The sequence below is a fragment of the Urocampus carinirostris genome, chromosome 1 (genome assembly GCF_059441175.1).
Source record: "Urocampus carinirostris isolate Australia breed hairy pipefish chromosome 1, RoL_Ucar_1.0, whole genome shotgun sequence".
Taxonomy (NCBI): domain Eukaryota; kingdom Metazoa; phylum Chordata; class Actinopteri; order Syngnathiformes; family Syngnathidae; genus Urocampus; species Urocampus carinirostris.
Genome location: NC_142349.1, coordinates 15444976 through 15465077, shown reverse-complemented (window position 1 = coordinate 15465077; position 20102 = coordinate 15444976). Strand labels below are relative to the sequence as shown.

The 20102-nt window shown below is 40.0% G+C and overlaps 1 protein-coding gene across 4 annotated transcripts in view; it reads right to left on the bottom strand.

Moving 5' to 3' along the window:
- Positions 1-20017, bottom strand: part of dnm2a (dynamin 2a) — a 47194-nt gene extending 27177 nt beyond the window's left edge. For all 4 annotated transcript variants that reach the window (XM_088328368.1, XM_088328351.1, XM_088328342.1 and 1 more), the window contains exons 1-12: positions 19563-20017; positions 10847-10920; positions 10561-10710; positions 7499-7702; positions 7288-7386; positions 7050-7210; positions 6817-6959; positions 6604-6739; positions 5200-5267; positions 2639-2777; positions 1167-1253; positions 934-1004 (exon numbers count right to left, since the gene is read on the bottom strand). In XM_088328368.1, coding sequence (XP_088184494.1) covers positions 934-1004; positions 1167-1253; positions 2639-2777; positions 5200-5267; positions 6604-6739; positions 6817-6959; positions 7050-7210; positions 7288-7386; positions 7499-7702; positions 10561-10710; positions 10847-10920; positions 19563-19723 — 1493 coding nt within the window. In that variant the 5' untranslated portion in view covers positions 19724-20017. The remainder of the gene's footprint in view (positions 1-933; positions 1005-1166; positions 1254-2638; positions 2778-5199; positions 5268-6603; positions 6740-6816; positions 6960-7049; positions 7211-7287; positions 7387-7498; positions 7703-10560; positions 10711-10846; positions 10921-19562) is intronic.
- Between the last annotated feature and the right edge of the window lie 85 nt (positions 20018-20102).

Below are 20102 nucleotides of genomic sequence, written 5' to 3'. Positions count from 1 at the left end.
TTACTACACTCACGGTTGTAAGAAGACCATGGTTACATATCATTGATGAACGTGAAGGCTGCAAGAGAACTTGAGCTATGCGGATTTATATTTTCCCGGTATCTTGTTTTAGAACGAGCTTGATGTTTCTGTGATGAGTCTATTTTTACACTAAATTCAATTAAAAATGTTTATAGTCATATGCACAGTAAAGAACCCCGTTTCCCTGCACAATAAAATTCTTACTTTGCTGTCCACACAGTTGCCAGCAAAAAATAAAATGGAAACTAAGAAATGTTTGTTTGGTGACATCGTACCGACACCGCATCCACATGCGTCTACGACACGAATTTGCTTCTTTGCAAGCTTTCGGAATGTTAAGGGGTAATGAGTTTGACTGAACTATCTTGACTGTTTTGTCGACGTTCCCATTGTAGCACCTTATGTATGGAAAATATAGGACCAAAAACTATTTTTTGGGGGTGTGCCCTATAACCCGGTGCGTCTTATAGTGCGGAAAATACGGTAATCAGAAAATTAAATGACTAACCCAACACTTTCAATCGGACTATTCAGTCGGACTAAGACCATAATCATATCTCTGTGTGCATCTACATGGCTTTACATAATCCAAATATCTCCAGTATTTTGATCTTTACCAAACCATTGCCTGCAAGAAAACGAGCCCAGTTTTAAAAGACAGCAACTTTCCATTCCAGGCAAGCTTGTTCAAGTATTTATGAACTGCAGCTTCTAACAAGTTTAGGATTTGCAACGTTTTCAAATGCATCAAATGCATAATTTTGTTATGATTGCAAGGCATGTTCCCTTTTAAGTACAACAAGCACTTAAAGTACTTTATATGAATACAAAGATTAGAGCCACTAAAAACAAGCTGTAAGTAAGGCAAGGAGAGGAGAGGGAGTGGGGTTATGAAAGGCTAGAGACGCATACTTAGCAAAGCCAATGAAGTCTTCGTGGTTGGTGTTGATGTAGGACAGCTCAATGTCAATCAGCAGCAGAACCTTCATTTAGACCATAAAATTACAATTAGGGCAGAGGGGTTGCAATTTAGCATGATTGAAAAAGACACACTCTCAATTTGTCAACAAAAACAGCAGACCTAGTATACATGTCATGACTCGTAAAACAAACCATATGAACTGGATGAATGTCATTGACCCCACCTGGTCTTTGCTCTTCCCTTCTCTTTCTCTGATATGGGTAGTCACAATCCTCTCAGTTTCTTCTCGTAGCCTCGGGTAGGAATTGAGCTGAAAGAGATCAAATCTGATTAAGCGCTTGTACAAAAAGAAATAGATCAAAACAAAAAAAGTTATGTTAACATGCAAAGTTGAACCTAATATGACTTACCAATAGAGGGAAGACAGGAGTGAGAAGTAAGAATAATAAAGATGAGAACAAAGAAAAAGGAAGGAGACAGTCAAGTGCCAATTCAAGGCAACACGCTATAGAAACACAAACAATCTGGCGATATATAGCAGCTAGAACTGTAAACGGGGAAGTTATGAGTTTACTATCAGCCAAAGACGAGAACAATTTCTAAGAATTTGAGTTGGAGGAAAAAAAAACTAACAATTTGGAATTGTCATCTCTTGCTGATAGGATACTATTCCAGGCTGCATGAGAAGGCAGTGATACAATGTGTTTGTGTGTGGGGAGGGGAGGTGGGGGCTTAAGCAAAGCTCCTATGACCACAAGGGGGCAGTGGAAACTCAGCTCATGGGGCCCATGGAAATAATCTATCCACCCCTCACCATCCTTCCAAATCCATGTTTGGGTCAATGGGTACAAGTAACCAGGCAGGCCCTATTGGGACTCGGACATGGACAGGAGGGGGCGGGGGAGGAAGCAGCGTGAAGGTGGTATGGAAACGAAACTTCAATGATCTAATTGGTTTGGAGGAAATTTTAAGTTTGTCCTACAATCTCTGACATATGCAACAAAATGGGCACACAAATGGCTTGGGGTTTGATCAAGCCACACAAACATGGTGTGAAGCTGACTTCAATGAGGAGTGATTGCTTCTATTTCCATGCCATTCTTCTGGCGCATTGTCTCCCACGGTTACCTTAGCAGCACACTTGATGGCCACGGCAGTGAGCTCAGACACCACAAGGTCCACACACGTGAGGCTGGGCTTTTTGAGCTTGAGGATCAGCTTTTTGACAATCGCTTCGAAAGCCAAGTCAGGGGTGAATAGCCCCGTTCTGGAGATGCCCGCAAGGTTAGAAGAGTGCATTTTGACAAAGAGGCCGACAAGGAAAGAGAAAGGAAAAGGAGGAAAAAAGGAGAGAAAAAGAAGGGTCTCAGTTCGGTTAGTCATTTCGAGTTGTAGACTGGAAGAAAAAAAACAAAAATAGCGGACAAGCCAAAGGTTTTCATACTTGAGGTGAACTCTAACTAAAAGGCTAAATTACACAATTCGGGGTATTTTAGAGACGCACAACCTGCGGCTTGTCCCCAAGAAAACGGATGCTGAGAAAAGCTCCTAAACATCTCGTAACCTGAAGACACGTCACCCATCACAACACTCCACAACACCACACCACCGGCTGAACAGGGGCTTGCCCTTATGCAGCTCATGCTCACACTGTGTTTTTTGGGCAGGTCGGAGTATGCTCGACACCTGCAGTACCTTGTTGGTGCACTGCCTGACTGTGTTGATGAGCTCCTGAATGACCAGATCGATACATTTGAGACAGGGCGTTTTCAGTTTAACGATCTGCTTTTTCACGATGACCTCGAACGCCATGTCTGGAGTGAACAGGCCTGTTCTGAGGACGCACAGAGAGACAAGGCACAAGTGTACACAGACACACAAGACTATCAACATGGGTGGACCAGAGAATGACATGAATGTGAATGGAACAGCAGACATACATAAATAAAATAAAAAGTCAGTTTATGTATTAAATGACAGAATTGGGATTTCATTTGACCTAAAATCGTTTTATGGCAAGCCTTCATCAATATGTTCCCAAACGGTCACCCAGCAACACGTTATTTTGTTGTGGGCTGTTTAAAATGTCAGCATCACAGCGCCAATCCAGCCAGGTTACATGAAAACCAGTCGCTCAAAGAATGGGCACTCAATATTTAATGCGTAAATCTAAACTTTTTTTTAAATTTATGTTTCAGAATTTGGATAAAATCACTGATATTTGGTCAAATAATATACAAATGCAGATGATAAAAACATTTGAGAAGTATTTACTTTTAAAGGCAGTAACTGAGTTGCTAACAAAGTACGTACTAAAAAATGTACACACCGTTTAAGATTTTGGGATAAAATACTTAAAACTGGTTCCGTAATACAACCGTGTAACGCCACATAATTCATAATGATTATAATAAAAGTTTTATATTTATCACACGGCGACGAATTTGTGTCCTGTTTTTACTACATTTACTTAGTACTTGTACAATTACCAAAGTCATTAGTGCAATGGTTCACAAACCTTTGCAGCCTGGCGCCCCCCTTGGCTTCCCAGTGAATTGCTAGCGCCGCCTAACAAACACATCTTTCTTGATATTTGGTATGCTGCAATTTGTCTAGGCCAGAGCGGCGTGCGGTAACCGGACCTTGATGCGTCGTCCACTGACTCACCCACTTGTTGTAGGGCTGCACGATTTTGAAAATAAAACCTAATTGCCATTTTTCAGACCCCTATTGCGATTTTTTTTCCCAAGTGCGTTTTCTGTGTTAATTTTGTTTTTGTTAACACTCAACCATATTGAAATGCTAAACCTACAGAAAAAGGCAGCATCTTCAGGCAAGCATTGTTAGGCTTGCTTTCTGTTGACCAATTTTTACTTCTCAATTCTTCGGTAGATAGAAGTACCTACCCACCTATTAAGTGCACTAGATAGTCTTAAAAGCTCATTAAAATAGTGGTTTGCAGAATTTTCTAAACAACATCACAATATAACATTCCAATTATATATTTTGACATATCTTCATAACTATACAAAGTCAACATCTAACAAATAAGATATGAAAAAAGCAAATAATGAACTCTTTAAAAAAAAAATCAAGAACATTTGCACAATATAAAAGAAAATGTACGCACTAAAGATAACCCACACCAAAAAAAGTAAACAACAAAAATGTATTTATTGGCTTGTGCCATTATCAAAACTTGATCTGTCGGCGCTTTTAAAACTCGAAGAGAAACAATTGTGGTTGGCAAAAACTACATCACTCCCTACAAAACCTTGAAAAAAAAAAAAAAAACGCAGTGCTTTGCGGATCCACAACCGCACTACGACACATCGGGATGTCGATTCGATTTCGGTTAATCGTGCACCCCTAACGTGTTGTGTACAAATCGTCAAACAAACGTTCAAACTTCTACTTGGGACTGCCGCCCCCTTCTTCCTAAATGCCCCCACACCCCCCAGATTTTTCCACCGGTACCGCCCACTTTGGGAACCACTGCATTAGTGTAATATGATGACAGTAAGGCATTTTCAAATAGCAGCGCTTGTTGAGCAGGAAAAAAATTTATTTAAAAAAAAAAAAAAAAAAAACTTTTTAGCAAATATAGGACAGCGAAAAATTGACTGAAAATGGGTGAAATAAAAATTGCGCGATGAAGGAAGGACTTTCAGAAAAGTACTTAATGGAATCATTCAGGAGGTAACCTAAATCAAAAATAATTTTCAAAAATTCTTTATGTAATTGAGAAAGTAAATACAAAAAAACAGGATCATATTGTCCTAAAATTGATAGGTCTCACCACCTTTTGTAATAATTGAGTAAAAGAGTTTTTTTTTTTTCAAACGGTTATTTTCTTTGTCAAAATCAGATCTCACTTTCCGCAAAAGTACAAACTGAGAAAAGAAAATGCTGATGAAAAAGACCCAACATGCTAAAATCAATTCCCAAGGGATAGATCCAGCCCTCAAACACAAATTGCATGAGAATGACATGAGTGAACGCCAAAACAAATGGAAACAGAAGGCAAAAGCAACCCATAACAAGCCCTGATTTCCTTGGTGCAAAACTCTGCCAGTTGGCAGACTGAAATGACTGTATAAAAAGGTGGTAACTGGGGCATTTTTCACAAACAGAAAATAGAATTCAAGATCTTAAATCGCTCTTGGCTTGATTAAACAACATTCCAAACAGCAACAATCAAACATAACATAGTGATTGTGATCACTGAGAAAGGTTAAAAGCTGTGCTCCACTTGCCTGACACCATGAACGTTTTTTATTGCGTGACTGATTTCCCGGCGCAGTTCCTTCTCATCAAATACAATCTAAAGATTGGGGAGACAAATACAAACAATGCAATTTCAAAAAGTAATAATAGTACAACTCCACAACAACACATCACTTAGTCAGCCATTTATTAACAAGTGTTTAAAGTGCTGTATTGGTCTATTTTAACCAATGGTCCCCGACCTTTCCTGTATCGCAGACCAGTTTAATGTATGAAAAACTTTGGGCACCCCTGATAGTTTAAGATGTTCCTGTCTAAACTATTGGTTGTTTGAATCAGTGAGAAGTGATATGAAGTTTAAAAGATTTACAGGAAGTGTGCAATAATTAACTAAACAAAATTAGTCAGGTGCACCATGACAAAAAAAGGGAAAAATATTTACCTACTTTTACAGAAATAAAAGCCACTAAATGCTTCTTGTAGCTTCCAATGAGCTTCTGTTTGCAGGTAATCTTGGATCATTTGTCTTCACAACAAATCCCTAGTTGATGTTTGGTGCTTTGCAAGCATGGAAAACACGCTTTAAATCACACACTTGATTATCAATAATATTCACATCTGGGGACTGATATGGCCATACCAGAATGTTAATTATTCCTCCGCATGGATGCCTAGGTTGAATTTCAGCAGTGTTTAGGTTTGTTGTCTTTTTGAATTATCCAGCCCCCACAAGTCCCATTCACTTGAAAATGTAAACAATCTCACAAAAACATTGGGCATCACAAAAGAAAATTGCAATTGAGGGTTAGGGCTGCACGATTAACCGAAATCGAATCAATATTGCAATGTGACGTAGTGCGCGATAGTGTAACTGCAAACCACTACGTTTTTTTCAAGGATTCATAATTCCTGTTTGTCATTTGATTGACAGTGTTTATCCAACAAGAATTTTCACATTTCGTGGTTTAAAAGTGCCGGTCAATCAGAGGCAGTTGTTTATGGCACCGATAAAGGCGAGGCAAAATTGGTAAGAAGCGTGTGTCTTTGATAGGCTGTTGTAAACTGCCAGTCAGTCATGCAGCGCATGCACAACTGGTCACCTAAACAAACACAACTGCTCGTAACTTTAGTGGCTCGTCCAATTAAAAATAAATTCATTAATTAAATTGGACAACGAGGAAAGTCAGAAAAGTGCAGGGAAAAGCTGATCCCCAGCAGGTGCTCTCTGGATATTTATTGCATCAGTTAGGTCTGAAAAAATGCAATTAGGTTTTTTTCCAAAATTGTGCAGCCCTATTGAGGATTAAGCTCCCAGTGTGAACCTAGCCTTAGTTTTCAACATTACAGTATTATGTATTTTCGATTCAAAATAATTCCAATGTGGATCACTTGCTTTGGAAACATCTCTTGGGGCTTGAAAATGAACTACCAACCTTGACCAACTCAAACGGGAAGCGTTCATGGAAAATGCGGTTGATCTTGGCACCACCTGACAGTTCGTTGGTGTCCACTTGGTCTCCAGAGCCCTCGATGCACTTTTCAAAGTCTACACCAAACTGTTGCACCATCCTGTGTTGGACGTTGAGGATCACGAATTAAAATAATTTTGCTGATGTTGACTGCAACTGACTTAAAAAGGCACTCACTGCAACAAAGCCTTGGTCTTGCGTGTTGGGTCATCTGGACGGAAGTTTTTATATTCTTCCACCTCTTTCTCCAAGGAAAGCATCTGACTCTGTAGCTTGCTGCGCAGACCGGGAAGTGTGTCCCTAATGTGATTGGTCAATTGCTGTTGCAGGAAAATGAGGCAATTTTAATTGTGGGCGAAGTTCATTTCATGTGTAGTCTTTTTTTTTTTTACTGTAAAATGAAATCAGACCTGGTTGAGAGCCTTTTGAAGATGTGGCGTTCCCATCCGCTCTGCCATGTGTCTGTAAGCGGGATGAGAAAGGAAGAACTTCCTCTCAGCAGCCAGAGCTGCCCGGATGTCTTTCCTCCCATCAATGTCTTTCTGACTGCGGTTTACCACACCAATGTAGCCTGTGTGAATAAACAAATCACTCGTATTAGAATCAACCAATCAATAACTCTTAGTGTGCTGCATTAAAAAGCGTAACCTCTTCGTAGCGGCAAAAGTTTATTTTCAAGGATATCCTTTGCATCTGTGCCTTCATCCATCAGGTCCAGTTTTGTGATGACGCCAATGGTGCGCACGCCTACTCAGATGTGCCAGCCATGTGTCATATTTTACAGAACAGATACATAGTAAAAAGATTAAAGCATCAGTTTTAGTACAGAGAAATATGTGTCAAAAAGAGACGTGCTTACCCTGCGGGTCCACCTCCTTGGCGATCTTTAGTGCGTCCGAGTTGGCCAAGTCGGTGTTGGCGGGTGTAACAGCCAGGATCAGGCAGCTGTCTTTCGTGATGAATTGCAAGAGCATGTCTCTGATCTGATGTTCAATATCTACAGGCTGGTCTCCCACGGCAACTTTGGTCATTCCCGGGAGATCAATCAGTGTCAGGTTCAAAACTGTCAAAAGTGCAAAGGTTTCAAAGGTTGCACAAATACTCTAAACTATATTCATACTCTCTGGGAATGAAAATGTAAGGAACAAAAACTAAATTTGACTGTACAGTGGAACCTCGGTTTTCGAACGCCTCTCAGTTCGAACAAATCGGAGTCCAACCAAAAATTTCGAGAAATGTTTGCATCGCTGTTCGGCTAAAAAAATCGGAGTTCGAACGCCGGTAATGCGTGAGTGCGTACGCTAGGATGCGATGCCGAGCGGCGTACGGGTGTTGATCGCTCTTTTCGTGACCAACTGTTATCGCGTGCGGACATGCTTTGTTTTACTTTTTTTAATATAGGTGTACGAAGTGTTTTAGCCCCTAATTATGCCTCCGAAGAAAGTCAGTGCAAGCAGCAAAGTTGCTACAGGTGAAAAAAGAAAAGTAGTGCGTACAACTATTGCATTTAAGAAAGAAATAGCACCACCGTCCACCTGCGCCTTCTGCTGACCACCACAAAGGTAAGAAATCCTATTCATAATTCATTTCTTTGTCCTTTTATTTTTTATTTTTACACGTTCATGTTGGCGTAATCTTTCGTACGGAAGATTACGATAACGCAAACGTACGATTAGCCTGGGTTAGCATTATGTTTACGTTGAACATTCAGGTAAACATTCAGGGTGATGGAACAGAGCCCAACTTTCAGGGTGTTGGAACAGAGCCCCCTTTTCAATGAACCTCTCACCACTTGTTGTGGAGACCCGGGTGCTAAATGACTTGTAAATTACCTGATTTTTTTTATTTTTACACGTTCATGTTAGCGTATTTTTTCGTACGGAAGATTGAGATAACGCGAACGTACGATTAGCCTGGGTTAGCTTCATGTTTACGTTGACTATTCAGGTAAACATTCAGGGTGTTGGAACGGAGCCCAACATTGAGGGTGTTGGAACGGATCCCCCTTTCCAATGAACCACTCACCACTTGTTGTAGAGACCCGGGTGCTAAATGACTTGTAAACGACCTGATTTTTTTATTTTTACACATTCATGTTAGCGTAATCTTTCGTACGGAAGATTAAGATAACGCGAACGTACGATTAGCCTGGGTTAGCTTCATGTTTACGTTGAACATTCAGGTAAACATTCAGGGTGTTGGAATGGAGCCCAACATTGAGGGAATTGGAACGGAGCCCCCTTTCCAATGAACCGCTCACCACTTGTTGTAGAGACCCGGGTGCTAAATTACTTGTAAACGACCTGATTTTTTTATTTTTACACGTTCATGTTAGCGTAATTTTACGTACGAAAGATTACGATAACGCGGACGTACGATTAGCCTGGGTTAGCTTTATGTTTACATTAGACATTCAAGGTAAACCTTCAGGGTGTTGGAACGGATTAAAACGATTTACATTATTTTTAATGGGGAAAATGATTTCGGTGATGGAACAAATCTGTTTTCGAACAGGGTTCTGGAACGGATTATGGTCGAGAACCGAGGTTCCACTGTATTTAAAAATATATAAGGTTCTCATTAAAGTATCACATTTTCTTCAAATTGAGTGTCACACACCCTGTTTTGCATTGTTCCACAATTGTGGGTTGTGAACTGTAAAGCAAGACACTATAAAACTATGAGGAGTAATGTGAATAGAGTGTACATGGAAAATTATGTGCAGAAACGAGAATGCAGGTGTTAGCATGTGATATGATTTATCTGTGTCATTGACCATGCACAAACCTATGATTAAAAAAAAACAACCTTAGAACTTTGTCATCAAGCACAACCAAACTCAGCTTTGCTCACTAATTGCACGCTTGTGTGTGTGAATTATTAGTAGTGAATTATTAGTGTAAGACAGGCATAGCAGAGTACCCCAAGGTAAAAAAAGACAATAATAACAATAAAGAGTGGAGGTTTGGGGGTAAAGTGGGATACAAATAGTTGTAAATAGCCCACATCTCATCATCAGGTCATCAGGCCAAATTAAACAATGGCAGACATAAACAAGAATGTGCCATTTGCCTTATGTTGTAAAAATACAATAGATTTTCCAAGCATCTCAACACTAATGTAATTCATTTTAGAATTTAGTCTTATTCGAGTATGATAAGATGAACATCTTGGGGCAGCACGGCGGCGCAGTGGTTAGCGCGTGTGCGGCACAGTTCTAAGGTCTTGGGAACCTCCTGTGTGGGTTCAAATCCAGCTACGGGACTTACTGTGCGGAGTATGTATGTTCTTCCCGTGTTTGCGTGGGTTTCCTCCCACATTCCAAAGACATGCATGGATTGGCCGGTCGAAATTGTCCCTAGGTGTGAATGAGCGAGGGAGTTGTCTGTCCCTGTGTGCCCTGCGATTGGCTGGCAACCAGTTCAGGGTGTCCCCTGCCCACTGCCTGATGATTGCTGGGATGGGCTCCAGCACCCCCACGACCCTACTGAGGATAAGCGGTGCAGCTGAAGAGATGAGAAGATGAACATCTTGCCCCTTCAACATCAATTGTGCAAATACACACCTATTCACCAATTTTAGGGCTTTTTTTGTAGCAAATTAAAATGTCACAAGATGGTAAACTACTGGCTGAAAGAAAATCCCGTCCTTTTGTATCACTGTGTGGAATGCTTGTGCCAAGGAATTTTGAGGGGAAGCAGTTTTGACCTTTTCATCAGAGAAGAAGCACTGTGGGATCTACAGGTATTTATACAATTTTAGAGGGCCCTTTAATTCCCAAAATGGGAATTGGAGGATATTTTAAACGCTTTCTAATGCGCATGCTGCCTACTGAAGATTTTCTCAATATATATGTTGAAATACCTTGTTTTTATTATAAAATGTATATAATAGGGATTGGAATGCATTGGATTACATTACCATGTGGGGAGAAAACTCTCAAGTTGATGGGGATATTGGAGATGCCTTTGTTGGAGCCTGTTATCCTGTCAGTTTCCGCTTCAATTTCTGCCCGCACTTCTTCAAAATCAACAAACTTCTTTGACTTGCAATGCAGGAACTCAGCATATTCTTTGCACGGAGAACAAAGGGTGGGGAAAGGACAATGAAGGCAAGAGGGAATATTAAATTAGGACTGCATGATGGCAACAGACTGCAGCCCTGAACGACTTTAGGCTGTTATAAAACTGTGCCATGACACACTTACCTGCCTTATTGTTGACGAGCTGCAAAATGAGAGGTCTGCGGGTAACAATGCCAGATCCTCGTGGAAGAAAGTCTCTAGGGTGAGACAGAGGAACAGAGCAGTTCAACAAACAGCAGGGATGAAAACATATTGAATAGCAGGGTCAGCAGACAATAGACACAGACAACAAATAAATAATAAAATAATAAAAAAAGGGGGGTGGAAAAAATGCCATGTATCTTCCACACTTTCCTTTCTTTAGACACACAGCATGGCTCCATGCAGATTGACAGACATGGGCGTGGGATTTCACACCTTGCGTCCTTCAAGCGCACCAAATCAAACGTGAAAGTCATTTTGTCTCATCAATAAAGGCGGAGCTGAAGGTTATTTATGCAAACTCACTCCCACTGCTGTAAGAAAAATTAGATATGCCTTAGAGTTCCTCACTTTTTTACCAGTGAGAAATTCCATATAACAGGTTGTGTTTAATTAATAAACCTTGGGAGTTAAGCGCTCTCAGAAGCCTTTTCGAGGAATCAAGTGATTCATGACTCAATTCAAAAGTAATTCCTTATGACTAGCCCACAGAGATCAAATGCAAATATCAAGCTGATCAAGTTTTCTAATAGTTATTCTTTTCTATAGCACTCGCTTTTATGATGTTGTAGTAATGTTGCATCTTAACATCCTAAAAAAAAAATCAGTGGTATTTGGACCTATGAGACCTACTTTACAGAGTTCAGTTAAACAAGATTATTTTGTTTCTTGAAAGTCTGATAGCTCAAATGCTAACAAGCGATGCAAATAGTCACAAGGGGGGTAACAAATCTTCAATGTTGTAAGCTCAACTTATGACCCTTGAAGTCATAGGTGTCAAACTTTGGGCCCCAGACAAAATTGTAATTACATTTGGCCAATGATGCAAATACAAATAATATTTGAGCTGGCTCGCAGGTATTATGCAGCTGCAGTGCTGTAATGCCACATTTACTGCTAATGCTACAAATCCAATGATGCGCTGCTGTTTTTTACGAACGTCAATACGACAGAGCCAGAAACGCCCCACCTTCTGTGTCAGTAACGTTTTGGTCAGAGTGGACTCCATATCCCCGTTCCTTTCCCCCAGACCACACTGCGACCACAAACGACAGATGTCAATGTGTTACCCTACCAAGATTGGTGAAAAGAAAGGCAGAAAACAGGTGAGCAACTTTTCTCAATAAAAATGACAAGTCTTACAGGAGACCTCTGACAGCCGAACACCTTTGTTCAGTTGTAGATCATCTCATCTCATCTCATCAGCTACTCCTCTTATCCTCAGTACGGTCGCGGGGGTGCTGGAGCCCATCCCAGCAATCATCGGGCAGTGGGCAGGGGACACCCTGAACTGGTTGCCAGCCAGTCGCAGGGCACACGGGGACAGACAAGTCACTCGCTCATTCGGACCTAGGGACAATTTGGACCGGCCAATCCACCTGAAATGCATGTTTTTGGAATGTGGGAGGAAACCGGAGTGCCCGGATGAAACCCACGCAAGCACGGGGAGAACATACAAACTCCGCACAGGAAGTCTGGAGCTGGATTTGAACCCACGCAGGAGGTTCCCAAGACATGAATTGTGCCGCACATGCGCTAACCACTGCGCCGCCGTGCTGCCCTCAGAGTAGATCAGTGTGTGACAAAATGAGCAGGAGATACGTTTTCGATGCACATTTTCTTACTATTCTAAGGCCCAAGAGTCTACTTCCAACATTTATCTTGGAGGGTTTCAAAGAGAAAGAAGGTTTTTAATTTGTATTAAATGGTCTGTATTTTTATGGTGTTTTTCATGTCACTGAAGACCTCCTAAATAACTTTACAATGTGCTTCACACTCTCTCACACACACACACACACATTAACATTTTGTTCAGTATGCCAGGGAAGCACTGAAGTTGGGAACCCGTTTAACTCTAATCAAAATATTATGTTTTTTTTTTAAGACAAAATTCAACAAAACCACCGAACCCGCTCTCCAGACTAAAGCTAATTCTTCAGTGCATTATGTTTTACTGTATGTCATTTGATGATTTGATGACATTTATAAAATAATTATAACAATACCAAAGCAGAGCCTGTGTCCCATATAAATATAAAATATACTTAAAGTATGTCTCCCTCCCGAAATTACCCTAAGAGAGTTGAGGCTCATTTTGTCAAAAATAATGGTTTTAAAGTGCAAGCAACGTTCTTTTGTTAAAATTAGTCAAAATACTGAAAACAAAATGATTTACCTTAGGCACAGACTGCACTAAGTGAGAAAGGGTAGGGAGTGCTTGCGCCAAGATCTGCCTATCCCTACCGCTCACTTAATTAATATGTTCCGAGTGGTTTGCTGGCGTTCTCAGGTGTTTTAGTTTGTACAGGTTATCATCATAAAGTATTTCAACAGTGAACATACATAGCTTAGTTTCCATTTAAAGGACTTCTTAGCGACCTACTGCCAAAACAGGGTATGTTGGTGTGACACCGACTGTAAACTGTAGTCGAGACTTTGCCCCAGATATTCTGGAATGACCCAAATATCATTTACGTGTTGCTTCAGCGTCACTTTAGAACGTCAAAGAGAAGATGTGGAATAATTACATTTTAATTCTGAGCCAGATGCACTCATGAAAAGAGCCATATATGGCTCGTGAGCCATTCGAAGTGCCTGTTAAACATACATCAACATCAAGTCATGTAAAGGGAAACGATGTAAATAATTGCCATGGGCGCTTGCCATGGGCCTTCAGCGGCTTTAATGGAACATAGAGCTTTTAAGAAGTCAAGATTTTAATTATCACCAATGTTAAAGTGTCCATCATAAGAAGTGAGCTGTTCTGATGAGCTGGCCAAGTGTCACTGCAACTTAATTGGCTGCTTGCTGAGTTCACTGAACAAGTCACTTTGAAGATAACTAGAGGCTAGTTGGTTCTTCAGCTGTGCAAAAGAAAATTGAGTTTTAGCCCGTAGCACACATGCTAGGGAAAGATGATGACAAGAAAATAAACGGATGCCTCTGTGAACTGTTAATGTTAAGCTTTTTAGGAAGGGAAATATTAAATTAAACTTAAAATTAACTTGTCGTTGAAGGCACACTGTGACATGCTAAAAATTGTGTACATCAGGAATGCACTAAAATCATTTGGACATGGTAAACATTTCTCAATACAAAAAAAATGTCATAGGTTTGTGTGTATTGTTTGTTTGAAACCATATTATTTGACTTTTAATAAGGATTTTTTTTGCTTTTATAACAAGACATTTTTTGCTTTGTTTAAAATAGATAATCATTTAGGAGTACATACACTTTTTCAACTCTATCAGCCTTTATGGCTTTGTGAGTGAACAGTGGTAGCCACTGTTCAGGTTTAAGGAACAAGTGAGGCTAATAGCTTCAATGAGCTTTTGTGTAAATTGAACCCAAGCAACCCTCTGTCAACATGAGTGCTTTCAGCCACAGTAATGCATTCTCAGCGACAATCCATGACGCCAACAAAGACAAACAAAAGCTGTCAGTGCAGGATGTCACAAAAACAGAAGTGGACATCCACAAGCTCGGTAATTATGGTTTGTGTGAATGTCTTTTTACCCGTAAAGCTAAGATCAATTGCTCTGACCATCTCGTCCCCCCTTCATGCTTCTTAACATCTGGGTGTAATAATCCATTCAACTTTGCTTGATCATACGCGATGGCGAATTATCGCAGAACTTGCTGATCTCATTCCCCGGAAGCAGTGAGTCACAGCAGTGGCCGGTGAAAGGAAGGTCTTGTGGTCTATATAACAGGGCGGTGGTTATGGCAGGACACAAGGGGAAAACGACTCTTACATCAGCACAATGCTGGAGTTAACAATAGTGTTAAAAGAAGTATTGACATTAACAGACCACGGTACGGATAATAACTGTTATTGTATTTCAAGCATTAAAAAAACTTAAAAAGGTTCAACAGGTGTATTACATCAGAAGCACAAATTATCCATATATTAGCCACCCGATGTTGTTGCAAAACAAAGTGATATAAATGCAAAGGATTATTGAAACAGCAAAAGGCCTAGAATTCCATTATTGATGGGCTGTAAATATAGATGAAGCTGAGCAGATTGTGCATCGTTTCATGTATTATGGATTGGAGAGGCTGAGCATCGGCATGTAAATTTCACTTTAGACAAAAAGAGGGAGGTTGGTATAGGGCTACCCTGCATCATAAGATTTTGGGGGGGAAATAAACTTCTTAACTTTTGTAAAGTTAGACATTGGGACAGCACGATTAACCGAAATCTAATTGTTATTGCGGTGTGCCGGAGTGCAAAAATGTAACTGCAAAACATTGCGGATTTATAGTTCCAGTTTGTTATCTGAGTGATTGGTTACAAAGATTTCTCACATTTTGTAGTTTACAGCGCCAGCCAATCAGAAGCAAGCTTTATTGGGACTAGCCAATAAAGGCGAGGCAAAGTTTGCAAGACGTGTGTGCACGACTTTAATAGGCTGATGTAAGCGCTAAGTCAAGCAGCCGGGCACACACCTGGCCACCAAAGCAAACAGCAGCTCGTTACAATGGATCAATTAGCTGATAACTAGCGGGTGTTCTCTAGACTTTTATTGAGTCTGGAAAATCACTGAGGCGGCATCGGAAGGGAAAGCTAATAGCTAGGCTAGCAACTGATAAACCACCATGGCTAGTCACCAACGCCAGATCCATTACCAATGAAAAAGACAACTTGGAGCCAACGCTCATAGAAAACCACTACATTTGTGATTCTTGGATTTAAATCATCACAAAGACCTTGCAGAAGTCACAGTTACCAGTCACTAGCATGTAGCTGGCCACCCGCTCTCTAAATCGCTTTCTTACACTGAAAGGAGTAACCCTCCAATTTCGTTCTACTTTTGTATTATGTCAATAAAGACCATTTATTTAACTGCAATTTTGTTTTTATCCGTAGATCTATAATTGTTATTTTGTTAATGTCTTTAAGTCTCTAAGGACAACATCTCGAGGTAAGTTTGTATGTCAATATTTTTACCTTTTCCCCAAAGCAAAACCAGCACAAAAAAGCACTTTTCTGTTAAAATAAAAAAATGCATGGAACAATTCTGAAAAATCGCAATTAGTTTTTTTTCCCTCAAATTCATGCAGCCCAAGTAGACATTCAGTGTTTCGACAACCACGGCGACTATTTGGTTTATAATGGTACTACAAGGAGTGTTTCATTCGCAGCGTTGAAGCTAGGACAGATTGCAGTTGATGTGACTGGCTTTTAAATAAATATTAAGCTGTGCGTATTGGAGACTTGTATTTGACTCGAGACTTATCACTTGACAAGAAAAAAAAGCTGAAGGTATGCATATTATTATAAAAGGACTGTCTTGGCATTAAGTTCCTTATTTTCTGTGATGCAATTAACAAACAAAAATGCCATACAATCTGGATTCATTATCAATCAACTGAATTATTACAAGTCGTTTTGTATTATAATTTTTTTTTAATGCGCGACAGAAAATAATAGAAAAATGAAAGAATAGTTATGTTAGTTGTGTTGAAATTCTAATTTAAACAGTTAGTGTAAGAGGTTTCAGAGAGCTATTAAAGTTTAATTTGAATTTATAACAAATATTCTTTGTATTAAGCTTTTACAGGTTTTTCGCAGGCTTTTTATTCGGTTGAAAATGGTATTAAACCTTTAAAAGGTAAGTATTCAATGTTCCCATTAACTTTGTAAAGAAATGCACACAAAGCTAATGTAGACCATCTTACCATAATGGAGTGTTTTACGTCAGATGATTAAATGTAATTTGAACCAACATCATTAGGGACCCCTCTCACCCCCATGGACTCATGGACTGTTCACTCTGCTAGCCTCTGGGAAGAGGTACTGGAGTGTGCAGTGCAGGACCACCAGGTTCTTCAACAGCTTTGTCCCCCTGGCCATTAGCCTGTTAAATGGTCAATCACACACATAGCAAGCCTACCCAGCTGCTAATCTGTACATCTGTTTGTTTTGTTTTTTTGTCCTTGCACTACTGGCAGGTCTCTTGTACCTACTTGTACCCACTCCTTTACACATCTGTTTACCTCTGCACTTCCGTACTCCATTGTTATTGTATAGTGACTTGTTTACCTGACTGTCCATTTTGCACATCTGTTCAGCTGCTCCTCTTGCACTCTTTGCACTACGGTATAGTACTCATAGCTATAATTATTTAGTATATTATTTAGTATTTCAATACTCCAACTCAATACTACATATTTATATCTGTACATTCAAGGAAATTGTGCGGGTCAGATGTATCGACATTTCGTTCTGTATACATGTGTACAAGAATGACAATAAAGTATATCTGAATCTGAACTTGAACGGATAGATAGATAGATAGATACTTTGTTCATCCCCGAAGGGAAATTCACATTTCCAGCAGCATCCCTGAGCTGAGAACAATCGAGAACAATCGAAAATAACACGGGAGCTGCTGGAGTGGCTGCCATTCGTGACGGCGCCGGAAGAAAAGATTCAATTTGAATCATGTACAAACAAACAAACAATTGAATCATGTACAAACAAACAAACAAACAAAATGAATCATTGTCTAAGAAAAAGCTTGTGTATATGCTTTATATGGGATGGAGAGGTATGAAAAAGGGCTAACTTCTACCCAGAACAATTATTTTCTTTTTCCTGATCAAGAAGCAGCAATTCCAAAATAAAAAAGAAGACTCTATTTGCTTATATTGTGTCTGGTTAAGCATCCATTGCTATGCGAGCCCTGTGATTGGCAACCAATCAGTCTAGGGTGTCCTCTACCCAATGACGGCTGAAATGGGGTCCAGCACCCCTGCGACCCTAGTGAGGATAAGGGGTTTGAGAAATTAATGCCTGAATGTATTCATTGAAGCCTGGCAAGAAAGCAAGCCTTATAATAGGCGCGCATCACTTATGGACGATCGGTCGAGCCTTTGACTGTTCATATTGGGAACTCCTACAAGTTTTTGGCTAACAGGGTTCGGATTTGAATTTCAGTCTCTGGTTGGGCATGAGGTGAGTATACGGCTTCATTTTTCCAACCACAAGTGGAACTCTCGGTTCCAAATTTAATTCACTGCATTGAGCAACTTCAAAATCTACAATATTCAATGTTTTTGCCAGATTGTCACAAAGCTGGTGTCCACGAATACAACAGTGTTTAGGACAGAATTCACAATTATTTAAAATTGTTTTATTCAAAACATATTAAGTTTGACTTATGAATTGTTAATGGTGGACCAAAAGAACGATACAGACATTGTTTTCCAGGTCACACTCTATACAGTTGTCAAGAGAAAAACAGTTTTCGCAATGTTTACAATGCAAAAAAAGAAAAAAAAATGAAAATGGCAGATGGTGATTTGTCTTTAACATGACGTACTCTTAGTTTTATTTTTTCTTTCACCGAAAATGAACTTTTAGTTATTTTCGTCAAAGATTTTCGGTGAATTCAATACATGTTTATCAAATTTGAAAAGAATTACTTCAAGAATTCAGTGACTTTAAAGGCCTTTAAACATCAGCAGAAAATCCGCTTGAATAAATACGGAAACGCAAACACACAGGGACTGCATTAAGTTTTGAGTTGTAGTGTTGAGATGTTTGTTTGCAAAACAAGAGCACACCCATTCTTGAATTTCTTAGGCACCTCCCCAAGCACTTTAATGATTGTTGCACTTGCGCTGAACCAGGGCAGGTTGAGAAAAGCACCGCCAACCGCTGCACATTTGCAAGGGTAGACAGCAGACGGGAACTAATTTAACTAATCTGTATGAGACAGAATACTGTAATATGGAAATGTCAGGGCAATTACAGTACCAAAAAAATGAAACCCAACTAAAAGAGACTCTACAAGCAGCACGCAAGCATATTCATCTCAGCCAGCAAGTTATGACAGGCTGACCAAACTTCTGTTTAATGCCGATTACTGTTCTTCCTTTTGTTTCATACTTTGCCACAGGTTGTCTCACACCCACTGTGAAAACCTGCTCAACAAGCTGCCTGAAAGCCACCTTGCTACGCATTTTGAATTCAGGTATATCCTGTTTTTTGTTCAAGTAAGAGAACAGGGCAATATTACACGAGTTTAGATAAACATTATGGCTTTGGAGTTTGCCAAAAAGTGGAAGGGGTGGAAAAGAGGAAGATGCATAAGGAAGTTGTGTCTCGCCCCTGTCTCTGCTTTTAAACTAAATATGTTGACAGGGAGCCGTTGTATGAGGCAAATAACTATAAATCAACTTGCAATAATTCCACTTTATGCAATGGAAAGTTAGTCAGATTAAATTGAGTTTGAAACAACTCTGCTGCAATGACGTCATAGTAATGCAAACTATCAGATATGAGATTTGAAAACGTGTAGGTGTGGCAATTACATTTGTCGCACACTGCTGGAACACGGAGGAAAAGGGAAGGCGTTTAATATTGCATTCTGTGCTAAACAACACATTGGAGAAAATAAATAAAATTGCATATTAATTGTGTTACAAATATTTCGACGTTGCAGAACGTGCAGGATTTCGATATACACTTCGAGTAAACTACACTGCCATCTTTGCTATTCAAATAGTACATTTGTTGGCCATGTTTAAGCACCAAATGGTTATCATTAGGTGATGTTTGAACGTTTTAACGTCCAATTGACGTTAAACCCAGATATCACATTCAAGGTTAGCTCATTTGACTTACCTGCCCACAAAATTCTCCAAAACGGAGCTTTTTCCAGCACTCTGCCCCCCGACCACAGCAATCTGTGGAAGATCCAAATTGCAACTTTGCCCAATAGAGCTGAAGGCATCCTGGAGCTTGTTGATTAGAGGAATCAAGTCTTCCATCCCCCGGTTCCCCATGGTTTCCTTAGCTGAGAGAAGCTCCGCAGCACAGTGCAAAATAGCGGAGGCTAATGTTAGCCGCGTCGTCTAGCTCGATTGCGTTAGCAATACAGTCCTGACCGGAATACTTTGAAACTTCAAAGCACTCGGAATTTTACTTCAGACCAGTGTTTAAAACACTGCTGCTGTTACAGTCGATCGATTTATACAACTAACATTTGTCGTTGATCTGAAGACATTCGCTAAACAAATCGAAAAGTGCGATAAACACAAAACTTCCCCTCCGTGTACACTAACCGGTCAGAGGAGACAGCATCCAATATACGTCATCAAAAAAAAACGCCCACACTCCTGTGATCTCTATTGGCTAGTTTTCTAAATCCACTAATTTGATTGG